The sequence below is a fragment of the Clytia hemisphaerica genome, unplaced genomic scaffold (assembly GCF_902728285.1).
Source record: "Clytia hemisphaerica strain Z4C2 unplaced genomic scaffold, Clytia hemisphaerica genome assembly, whole genome shotgun sequence".
Classification (NCBI taxonomy): Eukaryota; Metazoa; Cnidaria; class Hydrozoa; order Leptothecata; family Clytiidae; genus Clytia; species Clytia hemisphaerica.
Window position 1 is genome coordinate 140,474 of NW_027104056.1, and position 21,998 is coordinate 162,471.

General features: G+C 35.1%; 3 protein-coding genes across 4 annotated transcripts in view; 2 read left to right on the forward strand and 1 right to left on the reverse strand.

Annotated features, from left to right (window-relative positions):
- LOC136812197 (tetratricopeptide repeat protein 27-like) overlaps positions 1 to 9,311 on the reverse strand; it is a 48,047-nt gene extending 38,736 nt beyond the window's left edge. Inside the window, exon 1 of one of the 2 annotated variants that reach the window (XM_067068679.1) lies at positions 9,231 to 9,311. In XM_067068679.1, the coding sequence (XP_066924780.1) occupies positions 9,231 to 9,254 (24 nt within the window). In that variant the 5' untranslated portion in view covers positions 9,255 to 9,311. Of the gene's footprint in view, positions 1 to 1,485; positions 1,635 to 9,230 lie in introns of those variants that run through there. The other variant, XM_067068680.1, reaches the window with a different exon arrangement.
- LOC136812188 (isochorismatase domain-containing protein 2-like) lies at positions 4,930 to 6,523 on the forward strand. The gene is made up of 2 exons (XM_067068670.1): positions 4,930 to 5,274; positions 6,124 to 6,523. The coding sequence occupies exons 1-2, from the start codon at positions 4,948 to 4,950 to the stop codon at positions 6,385 to 6,387; spliced, it is 591 nt and encodes a 196-aa protein (XP_066924771.1). The 5' UTR covers positions 4,930 to 4,947; the 3' UTR covers positions 6,388 to 6,523.
- A 6,143-nt stretch (positions 9,312 to 15,454) lies between the features above and the next one.
- Positions 15,455 to 16,843, forward strand: LOC136812185 (uncharacterized). Its single transcript, XM_067068668.1, has one exon. The coding sequence runs from the start codon at positions 15,455 to 15,457 to the stop codon at positions 16,841 to 16,843; it is 1,389 nt and encodes a 462-aa protein (XP_066924769.1).
- Positions 16,844 to 21,998: the final 5,155 nt, after the last annotated feature.

The following is a 21,998-nucleotide window of genomic DNA, read 5'->3' on the forward strand; positions in this document are numbered from 1 at the left end:
TACAATGAAAAAGTTAGTACACTGTACTAAAAGGGTGGTCCTCTGAGAAAAATACAATGAAAAAGTTAAAGTTAGTACACTGATTTTCTCCTAATGTTTCCTGTTTACTTGATTGGATTTGTTTCAGAGTCGCAGAATGCGCAAGTGGAGACCGACCTTAAGTCCAATCTTGTTTACGTTTTCTTTAAGGCCCTATCTACATTATGGCAACAACAAGAATTTGAATGTGTAAATGTTCGAATCGAAGCTTTCAAGTTTTATAAAAACAAATCCGCTCTATTGTTTTATGTTTTTTAGTAACCTTGTTGGATTGATGTTAATTGAAAAAATCTGTATATAAGTGAAATCACCGGGGGGAGGGGGTGAAAACGACCGTACGTTCAGCCAAAAATCAGGTCTCTAAAATCGGTCCCTTACAGTGCAGGAAAAATTTGGCTGAAAATCGACCCTTATAGTGTAATTTTTCGAATTTTTTTGCCCTTTTCAGGGCAAATTTTTTTGAAATTATAAAATTTTACACCCTTACAGTGCACTTTTTCCCACTTCTTCACAAATCAACCCTTACAGTGCACTTTCCAAAGTCCAAAAAACCTACCCTTAAGGGCTGCACGTCCGGTAGGTCACTTACCTAGATAATTTGGTGCTTTTCTTAGCAAAATGCTTCAAAACCTTTGTATATGGTGGCAACTAAACTTATCTGGCCAAGAAGAAAATTAGAACAGTGCACTATAAGGGGTGGTTTCTAAACTTATCTGATCGAAAAAACAGCTAGTACAGTGTACTAAAAGGGTGATATCAAAAATCCGGTCATGGAGAAGTCAGTACAGTGTACTGAAAGGGTTGTAATAAAAATCTAGTTGTGGAAAAACGTCAGTACAGTGTACTAAAAGGGTGGTATCAAAGCTCCGGCTGTGGAAGAAAGTTAGTACAGTGTACTAAAAGGGTGGTGTCAAAGCCCCGACCGTGAAAAAAAGTTAGTACAGTGTACTAAAAAGGGTGGTGGTCTAATTGTTTGGAAAAAAATCCAAAAATCAAGTTAGTACCCTATGGTCCAGTACACTGACTTGGTACCCCCCCCTGAAGTTACGTACCTTTGGAAAAAAAGCTATTGTGGCTGAAGTTTGAAAGGAATCTTAAACTTTATTACATGGAATCATTAACAAGATGTTGTAATAGTTATTTCCACATGAAAACAGGTTTCAGATTTCAAAAGTTTAGGCAAAAAGAGGTACCCCATAACCTAGCCCAATTGGCTACCCCATTGGCTACCCTGCTTTTTAGACCAACCCGCAGTGGAATGAAGTTAGCCGTGGAATGTCTAATTTTTACTTGACCTCTACCAAACCTTTTTAAACATATAAAAAATGACAACTTGAAAAATATTTCAGGCTGACATATGCTTATGCTATGCTTAGGAATTCTGCAAATCTGAGCCTTCATGCTTTTTAAGCGTTATGCTTATTATTATTTAAAAAAAACATGTACCTGATGAGAGTAGCGTATTCACATCATTTGTTATCTATTATTTGCGGTTATGTAAATTAAATGACTTTGGAGGTTCAGTGAAATGGTGGCCGTATTGTCCTCCCGTGTTTTGTCAGATGGTCCCAAGTTAGAGCTGTTGATGGTAACCTGTGATGTGTAACATTTTCATTTAATCATATACAATGCATATTTCATGAGTTAAGGTCATTTTTATCATTTTATTTATTTTTTATAGTCATTTGGGGCAATTACGGTGCAATTACAGGGTGATTTTGACTTATTTGGGCATTACTCTGACAGAAGTAAGTATGGTGACATGTGAAACTTTTGTTGAAACATCAAAAGGATATGTTAGAATAATCTAACAAGACATTTTTTAGCAGCTCCAAAATCATCTCCACCTGAATCCAAATTTATAAACACCATTTTTAGGGGTGTCCCGTATTAACCCCTCTAAATCTAAAACATATCCCCTGAAAAATGATATACAGTAATCTGATTTCACTAATAGCGAAACTCAAAATGCTGCAAAAAAGGCTTCACACACGTAAGGCTATTATAATAGAGATTTAAATTTAAAAACATACACGGAGTCTGAGAGTGTATACCTAGGAATCAAATAAACGATTTGGAAGTGCCCTTTTATGTGAACAAAAAGAGGTTAAAATCAGTTTTGGAAATTGCATAGATTCACAACATTGCAACGCTTCCCTCAGTGTGCGCTGCAATTTTTCACAACGCTCCCAATGGAAGTGTATAAATGGACAACATGCATTTTTAATTTTTTTCTAGCCTCAAAATAATTTTTCTTTTCCAGTGGTGGTCGGAAATTTGGATAAAAATCCATGTACTTTTGCAAAATGCATCAGAAATTCCACTCTTTTTTGCCTTTTTTAATTCAATTGCCTTGGAAATTCATACATTTTCTTCTCTTGCCTTAGAAATTTCAAACTTTGGTGAAAGCTTTTGCCCTCGAAAATCCTGTGTGGTCCGCCCCCCTGTTACAGAAAAATTCTGGAATGGCCCAATGATTGTGAAAAATTGCTAGGTAGGAAATTTAAATGCTAGGGTGCAGTAGGGTGAAAAGTTCAATTTGGATCTGTTCTGCAAAATGCACATTATTTTGGGTCCAGGCCTGCCCTGCGACGCCGGTTTTGGTCCATAGGCCAGAGGGCTGCGAAATTATGCATCAATAAAGCTGCGGAATTTCGCAGTGCTGCGGAATATGACAACGAAAATGCAAAATTATGCAATTTTGCAGATCCATGCAATTTCCTGAACTGAAATGGTCGCTGCAGACGGGAGATTTTATAGCTTCCACAATATCAGCAAACAATGTATTTTGTACTCTAAAGAATATTTTGTAAGCAAAATAATAGTTGTATTTGCTTGAAGATTCCAAATACAACTTGATTTTGATTAGCCTGGGAACCCAAGTTCATAATCTTAGAAAAAAACAAAAAATACCTCATCTCACAAAGTTCTAAGATTATAGAGCTTGGTGCAGGTAGATTAGTCTGACACAGAAAGTTATAAACAGTCTATGTGTGAACCCTTGTTGACAGACTTTCTGAACTTTGGAAACCCTGGCAAACACACATAATCAACTTACCATAGAAATTCTTTCACAAGCTCTAAAGACTTTTAAAACTACTAAAAACCACATCAAAACATCAGCCACATGTACTTAGTAGACTTCCAGTGAACAGCCATTTTGTTTCTAAATGAATCTATGTTTCATTTTCATTTGTTTTCCTTTTTTCTGCATAGTCGGCTTTTTCCATAAATTATGCGCACGCATTGAAATTTATTAAAATACGCGTGAAAGTACTGCTAAGTAATACACTGAAAGCTGGCCAATCAGGCCGAAAGCTGGCCAATCAGGCCGAAAGCTGGCCAATCAGGCCGAAAGCTGGCCAATCAGGCCGAAAGCTGGCCAATCAGGCCTAACCTGCATTGCAGGGAAAAATCTCCCTGCCTGCTGGCTAGTTACCTATGCCAACCCAAGTGTTAAACAAGCAGCAAAAATTTCATAAAACTAGACTGTGAACAAAGTTTAACGCTTGGATTCCCAGGCTAGATTTTGATCTGCCAAATCCCAAATGTTGCATTGTTATTTTGCAGAATTTTTGAATTTTTGCTTCGAAATGTGATACGTTAAAATTTAATTTGATCACATTTGATCCCTGATTCTGTACCCCTGTCCAGACGGTGTCAATCGAACAACTTTGAACAAAAATCGCAATCGAACCAAACGAACGTAATCAAACGCAATCGAATAATTGCGATTCGATTGTCAAACGTAATCGAATCTCAATCGAACGGCCGATTCCTGGGTAATATTAGATTGTGTTCAATTGCGTTCGAGTAACGTTAGATTGGTTCTATTAATAGTTGACTATATGTCCCATTGGTTCGATACGATTATGTTCGATGAGTTTGATTGCAATTAAATTAAATTGGATCACTCTGTTAGAGCTTTTTAGCATGGGCGGCCGAGCGTTTATTAAGTATCGTACGAAAGCGAATAAAATCTAAATCAATCGAACGTACTCGAACATAATCGAATAGACCTTTTTTCAAAGAGGACGTCCTGTTGAATAATTATGTAGTCCAGCCATAAAAACAATGATAGAGCCATGCATAATTACTGTATCATGTATATTGTAATAATTATGCATGGTTTTATCATTGTTTTTCTGCTGGACTACATAATTATTCAACAGGGTGGCCTCTTTGAAAAAAGGTCTATATAATGGAACGTAATTGAACGGAAGATCCTGGGTAATATTCGATTGCGATTCAATTGCGTTCGACAATCGAATTGCAATTATTCAATTGTGTTCAATTGTGTTCAATTGATTCGGCGTTCGATTCGTTCGATTGACACCGTGTGGCCCTTTAATCAAAGCAAAAAAAGCGCTAGGATTGCTGATTTCAGCTTAAACTCTTTGCACAGTCCACTATATAGTTTAGGTACCTTATTCGGTACATAAACCTCTCCGCATTTAATTTTAAAAATGTGGTTAAAATCTTTTCACTGTCCCTCTGTCCCTCTCCCTCCCTTTGGCCTTTCTGTCAAAGGTCTATTCAATAATTAATGAAAAGCAAGAAATAAGTTGTAAAATAAAATAACAAAATATAACAAAAAATTAAAATCAACTCTGCTGTAAATAAATTAAAGACCAAGGTAGGCTGGATGGGTATTCCAATTCCAAAAAAAATTTATTTTCCAAACGTTTTTTCGCCATGTGTTTTAAATGTTACCTGTACCCTAGTTGTCAATTTTCTTATCTTCTTTAACACGAGGGAGAAGAATGAAAAACCTCAGGATATTTCTTATTTGTATCCGCGTAGCGTGAAAGCATAGCGAAGAGAAGAGAGAATGATAAACCACGTGATCAGCTAATCTTAGAAATCGAAAGTGAAACTTTGTAAGATTTCGAAAAGTAAACAACAAAGATGGCGGCCAGAATTGGGAAAGTTGCTGCAGACACAAGTGCATTTTTCTTGTGTGATGTACAAGACAAATTTCGCCCTTTGATCCGATATTTTCCTGAAATCTGCACGGTTGCTAATCGTTTATCAGCTGCATCAAAGGCTTTGGATATTCCACTTGTAGTTTCAGAACATTATCCAAAAGCCCTTGGAAACACTGTTCCAGAAATTGACACCGGCCATGGGACCGTCTTCCCAAAAACCTCCTTTTCAATGGCTGTTAAAGATTTGAAAGATCATGTCAAAACCGTTAGACCAAACCTCAAATCTGTCATTCTTTATGGAATAGAGGTAAATTTTTATGATTTTTTTTTTAGTTTTACATAAAGAAAATCAAAATTACCCGTTACAGGCGGCAATCACAAATATCTTCGTTTGGCGTCGCCCGACCGACTCTCGAAAATTGAGTAGAATTGAGGCGGTGAGTCGGTAAATTTGTTGGACTTTTTCTGTCAATGACCTTTCCTTCGTTCAAAAATTTTATTATTGCCGATTTATTGCGAGCGATTTCTAGCGCATTTTTTGGCTGCTGGCTCTGGCTGGCAGTTTCCTCCAAGAATGCACTCCAAAAATGGATGGGAAAATGGAAACCCGAAAATTTTTAGACCCAACAAGGACGCGAAATGAAGTTATTTGTGATTGCCACCTTATTCCTAAAACCAAAGTTTCACTGACAAATATATTTTTAAAAAATTTAAAAAATTTTTGTTTACTGAGAAAGATTTGTCAAAAGCAGTCTAGAATTTTAGCTTTGAATTGAAAGTTTTTCAACAGGAACAGTACCATGAGATCTTGTAACTTGCATCAGTGAAGGCTAACATGCATAACCCTCAAATGAGTAGATCATTTGTTTTGAAATTTTGCTGCTTTGATTGGTCAGTCATTTGATGTCTATGCAAGTTTCCCTCCACTGATGCAAGTTACCCAACTTCATTTTATACCTTTGTTTTGCGTAACAAGAATTCCACTTTCCTGCACTAAGATTAGAAAAGATTAGAAAAAAATGGAAAGTGGAATCTTATGCAAGATGACAACATGTGAGAAATGACAATTGAAATTAAACGCAAATGAAGCCAACATCATGTACACCACAGTTTAATGATTTACATCTCTCTGACTCAATTGTTTTTCCTCAAACAGGCTCAAATGTGCGTACAACAAACTGCATTAGATTTTCTTGAAGAAGATTATGATGTCCATGTCATTGCAGATGCAACATCCTCTAGAACTATGACTGAGCGCTTGATGGCTTTAGAAAGAATGAAGCAAAGTGGGGCGTTCATCACTACAAGTGAATCTATCTTGTTTATGTTGCTGAAAGATGCTAAGCATGAAAGATTCCGTGAAATTCAAAAGATTATCATGGAGTCTGCACCTTATCAAGGACTTGTTCCCAATGAATAGGACTTTGATCTGCTTTGATAGTTATTATTTGGGAATATATTTTTGCACAAAAACGCTGTAAAATTTTGATACATACAATTTCATTATTTTTTCATAGTCTTATATAATAAAAATAAATCAGAAGGTGAATTTTAAATCGAAAGAAATGGGTTGAAATAAATAGAAGTTTGCTCATCCGTGTCCAGAATCTATCCATTGAGCTTGTAACCGTTAAACAATCGATCTGTCAATCATCTTAGAGCCAATATAGAAAATTTATTAATTATTTCATGGAGAGGTGATTTTTCGCAGTTTTTGTGGCATTGAATTTAAACAGTTCGTTGCAGGTACAAATTTTCTGTCTTTAAATCTCAAATCCATCACAGAACTTTATTTGTGCATTTTATTAGGCGTAGAAACTTTCGCGAGCAGAAAATTTCGAGATTTACGCGAATTTTGGCCCTTTTCGCGAAAGTGAGTGTCTTTAAAAATTCTAGGAAGGACCGTTCGCGAAAGTTTATGCTCGCGAAAAATTCTTGACAAAATAGAAAAAAACTTTGAATAAAATTGGCTGTTCCATTAAATTTCATACAGTGGGGTGGACGAACCTTTTTAAGGCAAAAAAGGTTTTTAAAATGTGGTAATACGCCCTGGTAAATGGCAAAATCTGCAAAAGAAGTCTTGGAAAAATTATTTTGATATCTTAAAAGGTAAGTTGGACGAACAAAAATTAGTCTATTACCCCCTGGAAATTTTAGAATAACCTTTGACCTACTGGAAAAATGAAAAAATACCCCTTGGAAATTCTTCTCCAATTACCCGCTGGAAATGTTCGTCCACCCCCGGTATGGATACAGTGGTTTTTCCAAGCACTCAAATGCCTCCGTTAGACGGAGGCATTAAACTCAATTCAAATTGAGTTTCAGAAACTCAATTTGAAAGAAAATTTTCAGAAAAGAAGTAAAAGATCAAATTTCACCATAATAAAATACTTTCTCACTCTTTCTTCCCCTTATTTAAGCCCATTAAAAAAATCTAAAGTACACTTTTGAGATCGCCTCAAAAAATTGGTTCGAATCAAACTTGTCTGTTCAACACAAGCAAATTTCAGCCATATTAGAGCTAGCTGGGCTTATCCCACAATCAACAGCAGAAGTTGAACGCTCTTTCTCGTTGATGAAACTTATATGCACTAAATTACGCAAGTCCATGACCACACAGACACTTGCAAACTGTATGAGAATCGATTCCGACTTTAATGAAATCTTGAAAAAGTGGTACCAAGCAGAGGATACAAAAAGCAAACAACGTAAAGTTGCTGTCAAACTCTAAAGCTTGCTTTGAAATCACTTTTTAACAGTTCAACATACATCACATTACATTCTTTTGACTATCTTTTGAAACAAACATGTTTTGGAACTTATTTTCTAGTCTGAAAGTTTCTTATCGTTTTTCATTTGTACATATCTATATTTTTCATTAGTACGTTCAATTAAAGTAGTGTTCTGGTTTAGAGGCACCACTTCCTTTTTTGGCATTTCTTTTATCCCCCATTTTGCTAAAATTAGCTCTAGATATATATCATTTGTTGTTTTATTTTTTATTTTTTTAAAAGATGAAATTAGTTCATCATCCTCCTCACTTAAAAGCTGGATAGTGAGACCTTTTGAGTTTCTTTTGAAAAACTTTTTTGAAGGTAAAGAACTTAGTTCTATAATGCTAAAAGTGCAAAATACATAAAAAATACATCCACTTCTTCTTCTTTATTTTTGTAACTTTTTTCTAATTCTAGTAGTTTTTTTATCATTTGGGCAGTTCTGTACCATTTGTTACACCATTTTATACAGTTTTATTAAATTTGTTAAAAGAGTTGAGAGGACTTTTCAGTAATTCATTCATTTTGTTCATCGCTAAATTCTAGAAATTCATTCACTTTTAACCGTTTTAAAGTGCCAGTTAAGGCCAAATTATGCTCAGCTTTCGGGGGCTTCGCCCCCTGTACCCCCACCAGGGCTAGCCCTGGACCCACCGGGGGCTCAAGGCGCCCCCCAGACCCCCAGCCTTTATTATCCAGCCTTTGGCTGGATATCACGGCTTATGCCTTTGATGAAAACTCAATTTGCAAGTACAAACGGAGGCATTGCTTAGTGCTTGGAAAAACCCCTGGGATATGAAATGGAATGGCCCGATGTAACTTTTTAGCCTGCTAAAAGACTAAAGACTAAAAGACAAAGGCTAAAGTCAAAGGACAAATGTCTTAAGCCAATCCAAGAAGTATTTGTCCCACTAAGCCATTTTTTCATGCGAAAATTCTCAATTTTACGCATTGATTCGCGAAAGTTTATACTCGAAAAAAATATTTTCCCGTTAAATTTGCAAAAGTAAATGTCGTGAATTTCGCGATTTTTAGTCCTCGCGAAAGTTTGTACGCCTAAGGTAATTGCGTAATTGGTGGATGGCCAAATAAGTTTTTCAGAGGGAATTTAATTTGGCGGATGAATGTCCTTCATCTGCCAAATTAAATTTTGTCCAAAAAAGCCATTAATAAAGAAAAAATATGTTTTAAAGCCTGAAATAACACACATTTGGGGGAGAGCAATTTAAATTTGACAGGAATTTAATTTGACGGATGAAGGAAAAAATTAAATTTGGTTCTCGCCAAAATTCCTTCCCTTAATATTTTCAGTTATTCATCCAAAATTTTCCGGTTTTTTATCGCGCGTTGAATGAAATCGGGATATGTCTTCGCAGTAATATTCATACGATGTGATATTCACGGTAATTGCTATAAAACTAGAAGAGATTTTTCTTCTGTTTTTTTCTGATTTAAAACTAAATATAACTCCAAAGTTAAAGAATCTTACCGATTTTGCGATATTGAATACCATCGAGAAAAGCGAAATCTTGTCTGACCCATCGAATCTTCTGACATTGAAGTATTATAAATAAAAAGACATTGAATTCACTGTTATTTATTTCTCACATGCCAAACATGCTCAAGATTCAATATATCTCAGTTGTAACAGTCACATTCTGTGAGAATGATTTATCTTTATTTGATGTTTTGACGAAATTTTAGGTCTAAAGGGACCAGCTTTCGCACTTTTCGTGTTTTGTCTTTTGTCTTGTCGCGAATCATATCGTCAATTTTGAACAAATATAGAAAAGTCAAAATGGGAGTTACAGCAAAGAAGTAGTACTACTTCTTTGGTTACAGGAAGGCTTCCCTTGGGACCAATCAGAATAAGGTTTATTAATGATTTTTATAAGAATATTATGTTATCTCCTTTTAATATTGCTTACAAAATAACAAAAAGTTTGGAAATACACGCTTTCTTTTATAAGAATGGTGTTTTTTAATTCATCATGAATATTCTTAACTTTTTGGGAAAAATTGTCCTGAAATATTCTTACATTATTCCTAGGTTAGGATCCAATCCCAGCCAAAATCTGGCATGTATGTAATACATACCTCAAGCGAAATTTTGGTATTTTTGTCGAATCTTTTATCATTGCTGGGTAATAATTGGCAATTTTATGATAAAAAGCTCTAAGAATGGCATTCTTAGGTTCAGTTGGCATTCTTAATATATTCTTAATTTTCTGGTCAATTTCATCATAAATATTCTTATAAAAAAAATGTGTAACACGGCACTAAAAACAATCATTCATTTTAACAAGTTATTATTAGCACATTCATTCATTGATTAGTAAAAGGAGTAAAGTATTGTTCAAAATGATAAAGAATGCATGACCTACGTATCTCTATACATAAGGATTACAAAAAATATACTGGAAAGGATCTTATTTCGTGAGCGCAGATATTTCTCGTTTTTCGAAAAGGTACAAGTTGGTATTTATTGTTATGATAGGTAGTATGTTGTGTTTGTTATGATGTACTGTGTTGTGTTTTGGTTTAAAAATAAAACTTTTTACTGGAAAAAATGGTTATGACATACTTTGCCTTTTTAACGAAAGAACTTCTAGGAAATATCTTGAATATCGCTAGCATCTGCACACTTTCTTTTTTTTATGAGCTACCCGCCGAACTCAATCTTGGTTTGTGATGTATATAGTGTTCTGATAAAGATACCGGGTGTGTCAAAAAATACGCCCCTATTTTACAATCTTTGACGTACATTTTTTCGGTAAATGAATTCTAAATCCTTTTGGCACTAAAAAACAGGCAGCTGATCAGAATGCTTTATTTTGCTCAATTGAAAATCAAGTATCAGATAGAGTTGAAACCTTGTTTAATTAGGGTCATGATTTGATAGACCAAAAAATCGAGATTGAATTTCTGAGTAAACATTCGTGTAACACCCTGTCTCAATGACCCGGTGATGTTTTATAGCCAAATGGATAGAATCATGTTTAAATTTGTGCAGATTTATAAATTTATTGTTTACATTATAATTAATTGATTGCTCAGAAATCAAATAGCGTTATCAAAATTACAATAGTTACGAGTTCAGTAAATTTTGCGATTGCGGTGTAATTTCAGGGTAACTTTCTCACCGGATGCACAATTTTCAAGCATTCTTCAGTGCCTGTTTTGCGGTTGTGCTGTGTTCAATTTATTTATTGCACTTTGTGTTTTTTGGTTCTGCTTGTTCTGTTGTATGAAAATTTTTTGAACATGTCTGTCAGATTAGACTACAGCTTATTCTAGATAGTTGGTTTTTGGTGAGATTTTGTTGTTTTTGAACGTCGCTTTATTTTGTTTTAAAGGATTATCATATCTATGTGTACATAACAGAATTTCAACGTTAGTAGTCCTTTAGAACTTGTCGTTACTAGGTCATGGACATGAAGGGATGTTGTTATTTCTTTCCGAGGGCGACACAGAGTTTGAAGAAGGCTGAATGCTTTGGTTTGTGATATGCATGTGCAAGCATGACATAAGGTTTAAAATGTTTATCGTATTATTGTATATTTGACAATGGATATGGCCGAATGAAATTTGACTTACTTTAACCTCCAATCATCTGTCAAATTTGTTGATGCGGATATATTTAGAAAACACTCTCATTTATAAGAATCAATAAGTTTTATGTCGAGACTACGCCGTTCTTGTTTTTTTGCTCTTTGATCATCGCACTGTTATTTATCCTGTTCTTGCTTTTAGGGCAAATTGATATATTTTTCGATATTTTTAGGCTTTTATACCCCTGTCTCACAACCCCGGTGGTTTTTCCTCAGTTGGGATAAATTTCCTATTGAAATCCCGATGGGAATATAAATTCTATTGTTCTAGGGTTAAAAAATCCAGTAGGGATGCTTTTGGAGTGCAATTTTTAAACATTGAATTTCCAAGAGGTGTGCTTTTGTATTCAATCCATACTAGTTTGACCCTAAATGTGCTTAAAATTCGAACATCCAAAGCTCATAAATTTTTGAATTTCGACACTTTTAACCATTTCTGTTTTCAAAAAGAATAAACCAGCTGCGCTGGAAGCTCCGGCTTAAGAGATTAAAAGATGTGAAAGATGAGCTTGTTGAGTTAGTTGTGTTAGAACGTTGCCCACAAACTGCTAATCAGAACAGATCAGAAAGCAAAGTAATAATTCTATTGCAGAGCGAGTATGAGAAATAATCTTAACGAATAAATAAACCAGCTGGTAGTTTAGCTCTTCTAAGTGATTACATATGCACTTTCTTGCCTAAAGAACCAACCCCACCCCCCGCCCACTCAACCTCGACTAAAAAGTTCAAAATTGGAGCTAAAGGAGATAAACATTTAGAAGTCAATATTTCCAAGTTCTTGATTTGATTGTCCAGATAAAATTTCGGGGAGAAAAATAGCCTAAATTAGAGGCCACGGGCTTTTAGCTATTAAGCATTATTTTTTCTGTTGGGATAATACTTGGGGGAGAGTAGGATAAACCAATTAAAATGGTACAATAGTGTGTACCTTATTGGTATATATTTTGGCGTGTTACAAATTTTCGCGGGTACTTAATTTCGCGAGATTTTTGGTCAATTTTCGCGAAATTTAATACTGTTTAAATTTTTCAAAATTACAAAATCGCGAAATTAAATACACGCGAAAAAATTTTTCTTAGTATTTTGTTAGTATTTTTACATCTAAAACGTTGTGTTTCAAAAATACCTAAAGTGAATCGCAAAATTTAATACACGTGAAAATTTTCCAGAAGTCGGCAATCGCAAAATTTAATACACGTGAAACACGTTTTTTCGAAAAAATTTCGCGATTTGCGAAAATTTGTAACACGCGAAAATATATACCAATAAGGTATGTAATAAATAGTGGTATACTTGGAAAAAAACCTGTTTTGGGTTTGAAAAATCTTCAAAAGGAACGGTCACCCCAGCCAATGAAATTACGACAAAGTCCAAAAAATATCATTTCCGGTTATAACACTGTGAAAATCAAATTTACACAGGAATTGTGTTTTATTATCCTTTACTGAATTCCCATAGTGATATGTTTGTAAAAAATCTGTGTCGGGTTTGAAAAATCAAAGGAACGGTCGCCAGCCGCGATGAAATTACAGGAATTGTGTTTTAGTATCCTTTATTGAATTCTCATAGTGATATGTTTGTAAAATATATGTGTTGGGTTTGAAAAATCAAAAGGAACGGTCGCCAGCCGCGATGAAATTACCCTCAACTGCTCCAACTTGGGACTATCTTATACGCAACATGGGACGGCCATTCCACCAGCATTTCACCAAACCTCAAAAATCATTAGATTTGAGTTTAATGAACCGCGTATTAAAAAATACCCGATTTCTCTTTCGATTTTACAGTAAGTGAAAATACAGACCAGATATCAACAAGTTCCATGTTGCGTACACTCATCCCAAGTTGGAGCAGTTGACGGTACGATACGGAGTTAAAAAACAATCATTTTCAGCCATAATACAGTGAAAATTTCTCCGATCTTGTTCAAACTTACACAGGAATTGTGTTTTAGTATCCTTTACTGAATTCTCATAGTGATATGTTTGTAAAAAATCTTTGTCGGGTTTGAAAAATCAAAAGGAACGGTCGCCAGCCTCGATGAAATTACGACAAAGTCCAAAAACGATCATTTTTTTCAGCCATAATACTGTGAAAAATTCTCCAATCTTGTTCAAACTTACACAGGAATTGTGTTTTTAGTATCCTTTACCGAATTCTCATAGTGATATGTTTGTAAAAATCTGTGTCGGTTTGAAAAATCAAAAGGAACGGTCGCCAGCCGCGATGATGAATTACAACAAAGTCCAAAATGATAATTTTCAGCCATAACACTGTCTGACTGTGAAAATTTCTCCAATCTTGTTAAAATTTACACAGGAACTGTGTTTCATTATCCTTTATTGAATTCTCATAGTGATATGTTTGTAAAAAATCTGTGTCGGGTTTGAAAAATCAAAAGGAACGGTCGCCAGCCGATGATGAATACAACAATAACAAAGTCCAAAACAGGATCATTTTCAGCCATACATAACACCACAAAAAATACTGTGTATCAATGGCTGTGTGTTTGAAAGTTTCATTGTCAAGTTTGAAAATCCAAAAGGGACAACCACCAATTAGATGACCAAAAGTCCACAATAGATCATTTTTACAGCATAAAATCATGAGAAACACACGTATTTGAATTCAGTATACAATAGCAGTACAACGTACAACGTAACATCAAACTTCTCAAATCATGTTCAAAACATCATGAATTATAAGGATGAAAATGATCAATTTTTCACTGAGATTTGTCAGTATTCACAGCTCACCAGTCCACGACCTTTCGATAGCCATCTTTTTCTAATATTTTCGGCCAATCAAATCACAGTATTACCGGAATCAGTGATCCGTTTTTGTTAAATCGGAATAGATCATCGGATTAGATAAACAGACAAAAAATGTCTTGACCCTTCTTCTTGTCGGAAGAGAGAATTAAAGGCTCCTAGGCCGGAGCAATTATTCTAATAAAAATACGTGTGTTACGCTATTAAGAATGTTTAAATCAACACTAGTTTATTCTTTTGTCCTGTTTGAGATTCGCAGCATGAAATGGTGGGCATTTTAGTTGAGAAATTCTTGAGAGAATACACCAGTGATGAAGCGTGTTTCAAACATAAAAATGGTTATATCACGTCGTAGAAACACTCCTCCATGGAGCGATAATTGCACCGATCATTGAACAGGAAGCTTGGATTTAACAAATCGAACAAATTAAAGAGCAATAGCGGTGGGATGTGATTTAGTTTTTTACAAAGGGAAAGGATTTGTTTAATAAGTATGGATTAACATATACTGGTGTGGTATCAAATTGATGCAAAGATTCGTTATAAAGTTGAAGGTTATTAGCTTTGATGAGTTTGACTACAAAGTTTTCTGTTTTCGAAGAGCTCATACTATTAATGGCGAGTTCGAAGGTTAGACAGAGTATTAATGTTTATTTCTGTTTAGAGATTAAGTTCAAGATATTTATTTCTTAACTTTTTTTCTGTTTTTGCGTAAGAAAGCCACTAATACTGATAAGGCCACTTAAAAGGCAAGGAAATCTTTCCCATGGAAAAATCTTTTTTGTAGAGTGATAAATTTGAAAAGTAACTGATAATATATTTGAGTGATGTCTTGTGAAGTGTTTTACATATTTTATATTCATACATTTTTTCTTTTTAGTGTGGGGTAAAAGGTTATACTGTATATATTATGCTGCAAGAGCACAGAGAGTTTACCGAGTTTAGACTTTCGAAGTGAACTTTTATGTTCTTTAAAAGAAGCCCCGAGCAGTTTGCATGAAAGCGTGCGTGAATCGGCGAGTGCGTGAAATGAAAAACTTGTGTAAACAGAAATTGCGTGAATTGCGAAAAGAATTACGTGGATGCATGAATTTTGGAAAAATAATTGCGTGATTGCGTGAATTGAAGGTCCGCTTTTCATAAAACATTTTGGGTCCTTTTAGGACTTAAAAACATAAGTAATATGTTTTGAAACAAAATCGAGCAATAACAGAAAGTGGATTTCTATTTTAGAACAAGCTGTTGCTAAAAAAATAAAAAATGGAGGAAAATAACAACACGTAAGGATCATGGACTTTGTAGTTTCGAACACAGATAATCGCAAATCCATCATGTCTTGGTACAGAGCACGAAGAAGTATTTTCATTTTGTTGTGTTATGAATCTCTCTTGTTTGGAATCGAACTCACCATGCTTGAACCGAACGAATATTTCTACTTCAAAGACGTCTTAAGTGTTAACTCGCCCATCTTATGTTATAGTTTGTCGCTAGCTTTGAATGTCTGGTCCTCCCTCATGGCGTCCATATTTGTTAGTCACGTGATAAAAAAGTATCACGTGTTTACATCCGCCATGTTCATTTTATGTTCGATTTCAACAGTCGGTCATTGTATGTATTTCGTTAGCAGATCTCCTGCAGTCATCATTATGGGACGATTTGTTAGCGGTCTGGGTAGAGCTACAAACTTAGTCGCAACCAACTATATTCAAAAGTTATTCCCAGAGGATGACCTGTTTTATAAAATGACCATTTTGTCGAACTTTGTTACAGTTGGGACCGTTATTGGTCCCGTTTTAACGTACATTTTCATACAAATAGATTTCAATCTGGGTGCATTGAACTTAAATTTTGGTAACTCACCTGGTTTTTACATGTGTTTGTGTAAAATGTTTTTGTTCGTTTGTCTTTTGCTATTCATGGATGATATCCCTTTCCAATCGAATCGAGAACGTTTTCAATATCAGCCAAAGAATCGTCTCCAAGAGATCGTTTGCACATGCGCACCTGAAGAAGATGAAGATGAGAAACTCATTCAAAAATTTGATGCTCAGGAAGAATTTCTAAAAGAACAAGACACTGACGACAGTGAGATTGAAATCAAAAGTAAAAAGAAAGTACCGTTGAAAAAAGCTCTTTCAGAAACACTACGCCGAAAGAAAGTCTTGGCCGTTTTAATGACGTTATTTGTACACGGCATGACGTTCAAAATTATAAACTCGTTAATTCCAGTGGAGAGTTGGAGATATTTGAAATGGGATATCAATAAGATAGCTGGTCTTTGTCTCGGCAACACTGTTCTAGGAACTGTCGTGTCTGTTGTTATGGCAATGTGTTTCGCATCGTCTACTCACTTCTTGAATCTGATTGGTGGAATGTTTCTAGGGTTATTCTCATTGGTGCTTCTTGGAACAATACAACATTACATCATCAATATGGTAGCTGCAAATCTGTTATTTTGTTTGATGGCATTTTTCAACGTTGCTGCGTCGTGTCTGATTGGCTTGTCCACTCGGATGATCCTAGAACATTTAACAGACCAGAAATTGAAAAGCTTCACTAATCTTCTAAGAACATTTACATTGGAAGTTTCTTACTTTTTCGGGTCTTTACTTTTACCCCTTGTTGATATGGATGTCAATATGAGCATGTTTGTTGTTTTGTTTGTCACGTTGGTTGCTATGGTGTTTCTGACGCTAAAATTAAGAAATATTTGGGTTTAAATCATAAATTAATCGGAGCCATTTTCATTGTTGCACGCCAAAGTTTTTTTTGCGAAAAATAAACATTCCTACTCAGTTTTGCACTGTTTGCTAAATTTTTGCGTGTTTTATGAGTTTTTGTTACCAAAAAAGGTAAGTTAAATGAATTTGCAAAAGTTCTATCTGTGAAATTTCGGCTAAAATTATAATTCGCGAAACTTAAAATCGCTAAATTTTGCGACTTATTAACTTCGCGAAACTTTCTGCCCTTAAAGTAGTCAAAATGAAAACCCTAATATGTGATACAGTGACCTCTCTTACCCACTTAAGTCAAGACATACAGGTCATTTCATAAACAATTAATGGCATTTTGTGTTTTTTTTACGGTTCGAAAATCTTATAAGCCCTTATAATTGAAATGCAAAAGAAATTTACTCTCGTACCCAATTTCCTTGGCTTACCATTCAATCTACGAATCTGTTGTTAACACGGTAACAGCCACATATTATCATCGGAATGCAATTTATCAATTTTATTATCTAAGAATTATAAAGAGGATGTAAATAAATATTCTATTTCAGAGTTTATTTCAAAAATACAGATCACTGTAGTCACGGGAAAAATGACATCATGTTCATTTTAGATGTCAAAATCTTTAAGTAGTATGAATTCCGGGGTATTAGTCTTGGAGTGATGGTAGCAATGCTAATTGAATATCTCCCTTGTCATTAATGGGGCTTGCTTTGAATTTTGAGGTTGATATTTTTTTCTTTTTAATAAATTAGGAAGTCGTGTTCCAGTAAAAAAAACGCCGCAAAACTAAACGACTGTAGATTGCCCATCAATAAAATTCACGTGATAAAAATAAAATGAATTTCAACCTATTTTATGCTTGCGTTTTCTGACCAGGTAGATATTCCTGTTTCGACCCTAGGGAGATTATTTTGTCTTTTTCTAATTAATAATAATAGAGACCTCAAGTCCAAAACCGACCTTTATCAGTCGGTAATCCAATGATGATGTTTGAACTAGAAGAATGACCAGAGCTTGTGGGTGTGTTTCAATAAAACACCCCTATCTCAGTAACCTGGTCGGTGAGAAACATTTTTCCAACAGGGATACTAACGTGAAAAAGATAAATTCCAATTGGTTTGTAAATGTATTCTTGGAAGTTTAAAAATTTCAATGGGAAATGCTATTATATTTCCTTCCAGGATGTTTTTCTCATATCACACCTCACGAAAGTTTAGTGTGCTTTTCAAATGGGTGAAACTTGAGGGTTCTCTTAGGTGCCAAATAAACGGGCCCCCCGCTTGTTAATTTTTCGAAAATTTTCCAACCCCCCCGGACCTTATAAGGACCCTCCCCCCGTTTATTAATTCTTAAGAATATTTTCAGCTGTCAAAGAGAAGGCCCCTTATTTTGCTCTTAATAGCCTGATTTTAGCCTATATTTACCTTACTTTTGGGGTTTCAGAAGAACAATTTCCAACCCCCCCGGCAATTAGGTACTCCCCGTTTATTTAAAGTTTCGAAAATTTTCCAACCCCCCCGTTTATTCGAACCCCCCCCCCCCCCGTTTATTTGGCACCTAAGAGTACTTTAATGCCAGAAATTTCGCGAGTTTCGCAAAAATAGATTCCTTATTAAAGTATTGATAGGAAGGAACTTTAAAAATCATCAAAGCGAATATTTTCAATCTATCCTCATGATTCACGGAAATTAAATTCCTGCGAAATATTTCATCAAGTCAAATTCGCATGATTAAATTCCCGCTAAATACCTTATCGGCCCTTATTGGCGTTATTTTTTGGCTCGTGGCGTAATAAGGACCGGTGTAAAAAGGGCCGGTGTAAAAAGGGACAAAATTTAGCATTTTTTAGCTAAAAGTGGCGTTAATTTTAGACTATTTCTTCTCAATTTAAAGGATTTTAGGCATGAAAAAAGGATGAAACTATCCATTTTTTTACTCTATATCCCAAACTTCACGAAAATCAATGATTTTCAAAGGAATTTTCAACAGTAATACTGAAAGATGGCATTTTAATGTTAATCTTAGTTAATACTTGCTGTTTTTTTTAAGCCTGAATATAGACTGGAGTCGTTTATAATGCATGTAATACTAATAATACCAATACTGATAATAATACGGGATTTAGTTTGTATAAACTAAAATTGTTCCATTCATTACTTTTTGCTTTATTTCTACTAAGTATAAACTAGCAGTTAGCTGAAGCTATAAATGCCCCGAAACCGCCGGAGTTAAACATTTATTGCCAGCCATTATAATTTGATAAGTAACATTTAGTTACGACGATAAAAGCCTTTTAAAACAACATTATGTTCTAAAGTTGAAATTAGATGTAAAGTCCTTTTCTTGGCTGTCATCCTTAAAGTCCGGCAGTAGGACGTGACAACTGAGGAGTATATTCTGACTCAACCTCAAGATTACTTTGGAATAATTAGGTTTGAGAAGAACGTTTCACAATATACGCAATCAGGGTAAACTTAGGTAGGATTTGTAGCACAAATTTTTCTGGAAAATAAACATTTCTTTTTTGTTGTTTTAAGACTGAGTGTAATAGAAGAGTGGAAAATTAGAAGGAATTTCAAGATCAAGTGAGGGTGTAGCCTTGAGGCGCTTTCAAGAACTAGAATGATATCAAAGTTGATTTTCTTCAATCACCAGATAAAAATCTAATAAAAATCCCTTTTGAAAACCCAAACATAAGAATGTGTACTGTGAAACTGAAAGTGCTTCCCTTTCATAAAGAATATACATAATGCAGATTAAAAGGTGAATTTGAAAATGAAATTAAATATAATTTCAGTCATTTGATTTGAAATTTAAAAAGTGGTGGCATACTGTAGATATAATTTATTTGTATCAAAGGTTACTGAAAATTATCTGAAAAACTTTAACAATCTTTATATGTGTTTCTGCAAAAAGTTTTCAGTTAGAATAAAATTTCTTCATGGTTACTAAAGATATGAATTTGATAGTTGCTCTCAAAATTGCCAGGGGAATTTTCAGATACCGTGTCCTGTTGTAACCACCGTCAACATGGTTAAAAACTTTTCACTTCACAGGTAGGTACAACATTGTGTTTGTATTTTATTGGACGTCTGGTTCTAAAAAGTCAAAAAGTTTGTTCAGTTTTGATTTGAGCAAAGTATACTCCTGCGTTCAACATCAATACGGTACAATGTGCCGTGGTGGTATTAGTAGAGAGAGTGTTCGAGTCTGTTCATAATATGAGGCTGAAAATCTTTGGCGTACATTACATATCGAAGTACCGTTCTGACACAGTGACATAAACAGCATTTTCAAAGTTTGCTTTTTAAGCTTCAATATTGGCGTAAAGAATTATTCACAAAATAGCATCAAATACTTCATAATCCATCGTTTTCGGCTTTTTTTCCGCTTCTGTTTACATTTTTCTGCTCGCTGCCTCCCATGCACAATCATTTTTTTTTGCTGTAACACTGTGTGCTTCAAAATGTCCACGAGAATGAATCAGTTCATGTTAGTCATAGTATATTTTCATTGGCATGTCTCACTCACTAAACCTTTTGTAAGAAACTCGATGTTGGTACCAGTTTTTGGCACGTTTTGGCGCAAGGCTTACTCTTTGAAAAATTACTTTCGGCGCATGCAATATCCATATAATTATAATAGGGTACTCTGGGTTTTGTCTTTCCACCAAAAATTTCAATTTAATTTCCTTCAAAATGAAATCACTATATAGGTAAACAATATGAATTAACAGTCAATTTCCCTTTTGTCTATGCCTTTATAATATCAGCAGGGTTTCGTTAGAGCAGCGCATAACACTCTGTCTGTGTGTGTGTGTGTAACAAACTGTCATTGAAGATGTCCATCGTCCATTCTGACAATTGTATAAGGTTTGATCTAATATCAGTAGTTTGATAGTTATTCATTCAGTAGCAAACAATGTCCCTCAAGTAAATCCAGTTGAGCAAATACGTTAAAAAGATATTAACCAAGCAAAAATAAAATCTTGTGCGCTGTTTGTTGGTTGTGAAAGCTTTTAGCTGTGTGGACTGGCAGTGCAGACGGGAAGCTAGTACCTTCTCTGTCCGTGCATAGCTAGGAAATCAATACAAGTAGCAGCAAAAGAGATATCGCGCGCGAACATTTTTTAACCGCGCGCGGCCCGCTCAGAATCGGACGAAACATGAATATGAATATGAATATGAATATTTTTCTGGCGAGCAGGTCCGCTACGTGAAGCAACAAAAGCCCCTGCGGGGCAATTAGTCGTCTAGCTTGCTAGACTAGCCTTAATAGCGATTTTTACAAGTTTTGGCATTATTTACGGCCCTAATCGGCGTAAGCCCAAAATTAGGCTGTGGCGGAATAAGGGCCGGCGTAAAAAGGGCCGATATGGTACGTAAAATTTCGTGAATTGCCTAATTCACGCAATTTTCTGGGCGCAAAAGTCTCTGACATTTATAAAGTATTTCTTCACCAAGGACGTAGTTATCGGACATTTTTTGAGATAGTTTGACGTGCAGGAAAAAGGAGCTGGGCGTTTTGTTCCTAATCCTAGGGCTTTTTCTACAGTTGGATCTTAAACAGAAAGCTAAATAGTCAAGACCATTGAGTTTTAAAGCCTCGAAGGGGCTAGGGATGAATCTTCAACATTTCTTATGAATGAAAAATTGAAGCGCCGTTGAGACTGTGAGGGATTGAATCTAGCTCTTTCCTTTCTTTGTTTTTTAAACAGCAAATTTTTCGAAATCTTGCGATAGGTTTTACTTTCAATCCGGCGTTTGTGTGAAAACCACGCGGGTCACGCGTTTAGGATGGGGAAAAAGTGGCTTTATTTCCCATCCAGGAGTTTCAGGTCTAACCCCTTCGGGACTTTAAAGTCAATGGTCAAGACATAAGATTTGTTTTCTCCAAAATATTCTTCTCCGAGTTTACTATTTTATGCAGGACTGTTGGCCATGTTATTGTTTTTTAACGAGACAGATTTGGCTTTAATGCGGAATTAGTAAAATCCTATTAAGGATTAAATTCTGGTTGATGAATTTTTACAACGCCTGTTTTATCACTTAGTGATACTGGAAAGAAAGGGTATTTTTACACAAATGAATGGACCAAATTGTGAGGGGTGAGAACAAACTTATTCTGAGAAATTGAAGGTCTC

Coding starts and splice junctions, on each gene's coding strand:
- LOC136812188 (XM_067068670.1), top strand. CDS start 4,948: ATGGCGGCCAGAATTGGGAAAGTTGCTGCAGACACAAGTGCATTTTTC. Junction 5,275..6,123: donor TCATTCTTTATGGAATAGAG/GTAAATTTTTAT, acceptor TTCCTCAAACAG/GCTCAAATGTGCGTACAACA.
- LOC136812185 (XM_067068668.1), top strand. CDS start 15,455: ATGTCTTGGTACAGAGCACGAAGAAGTATTTTCATTTTGTTGTGTTAT.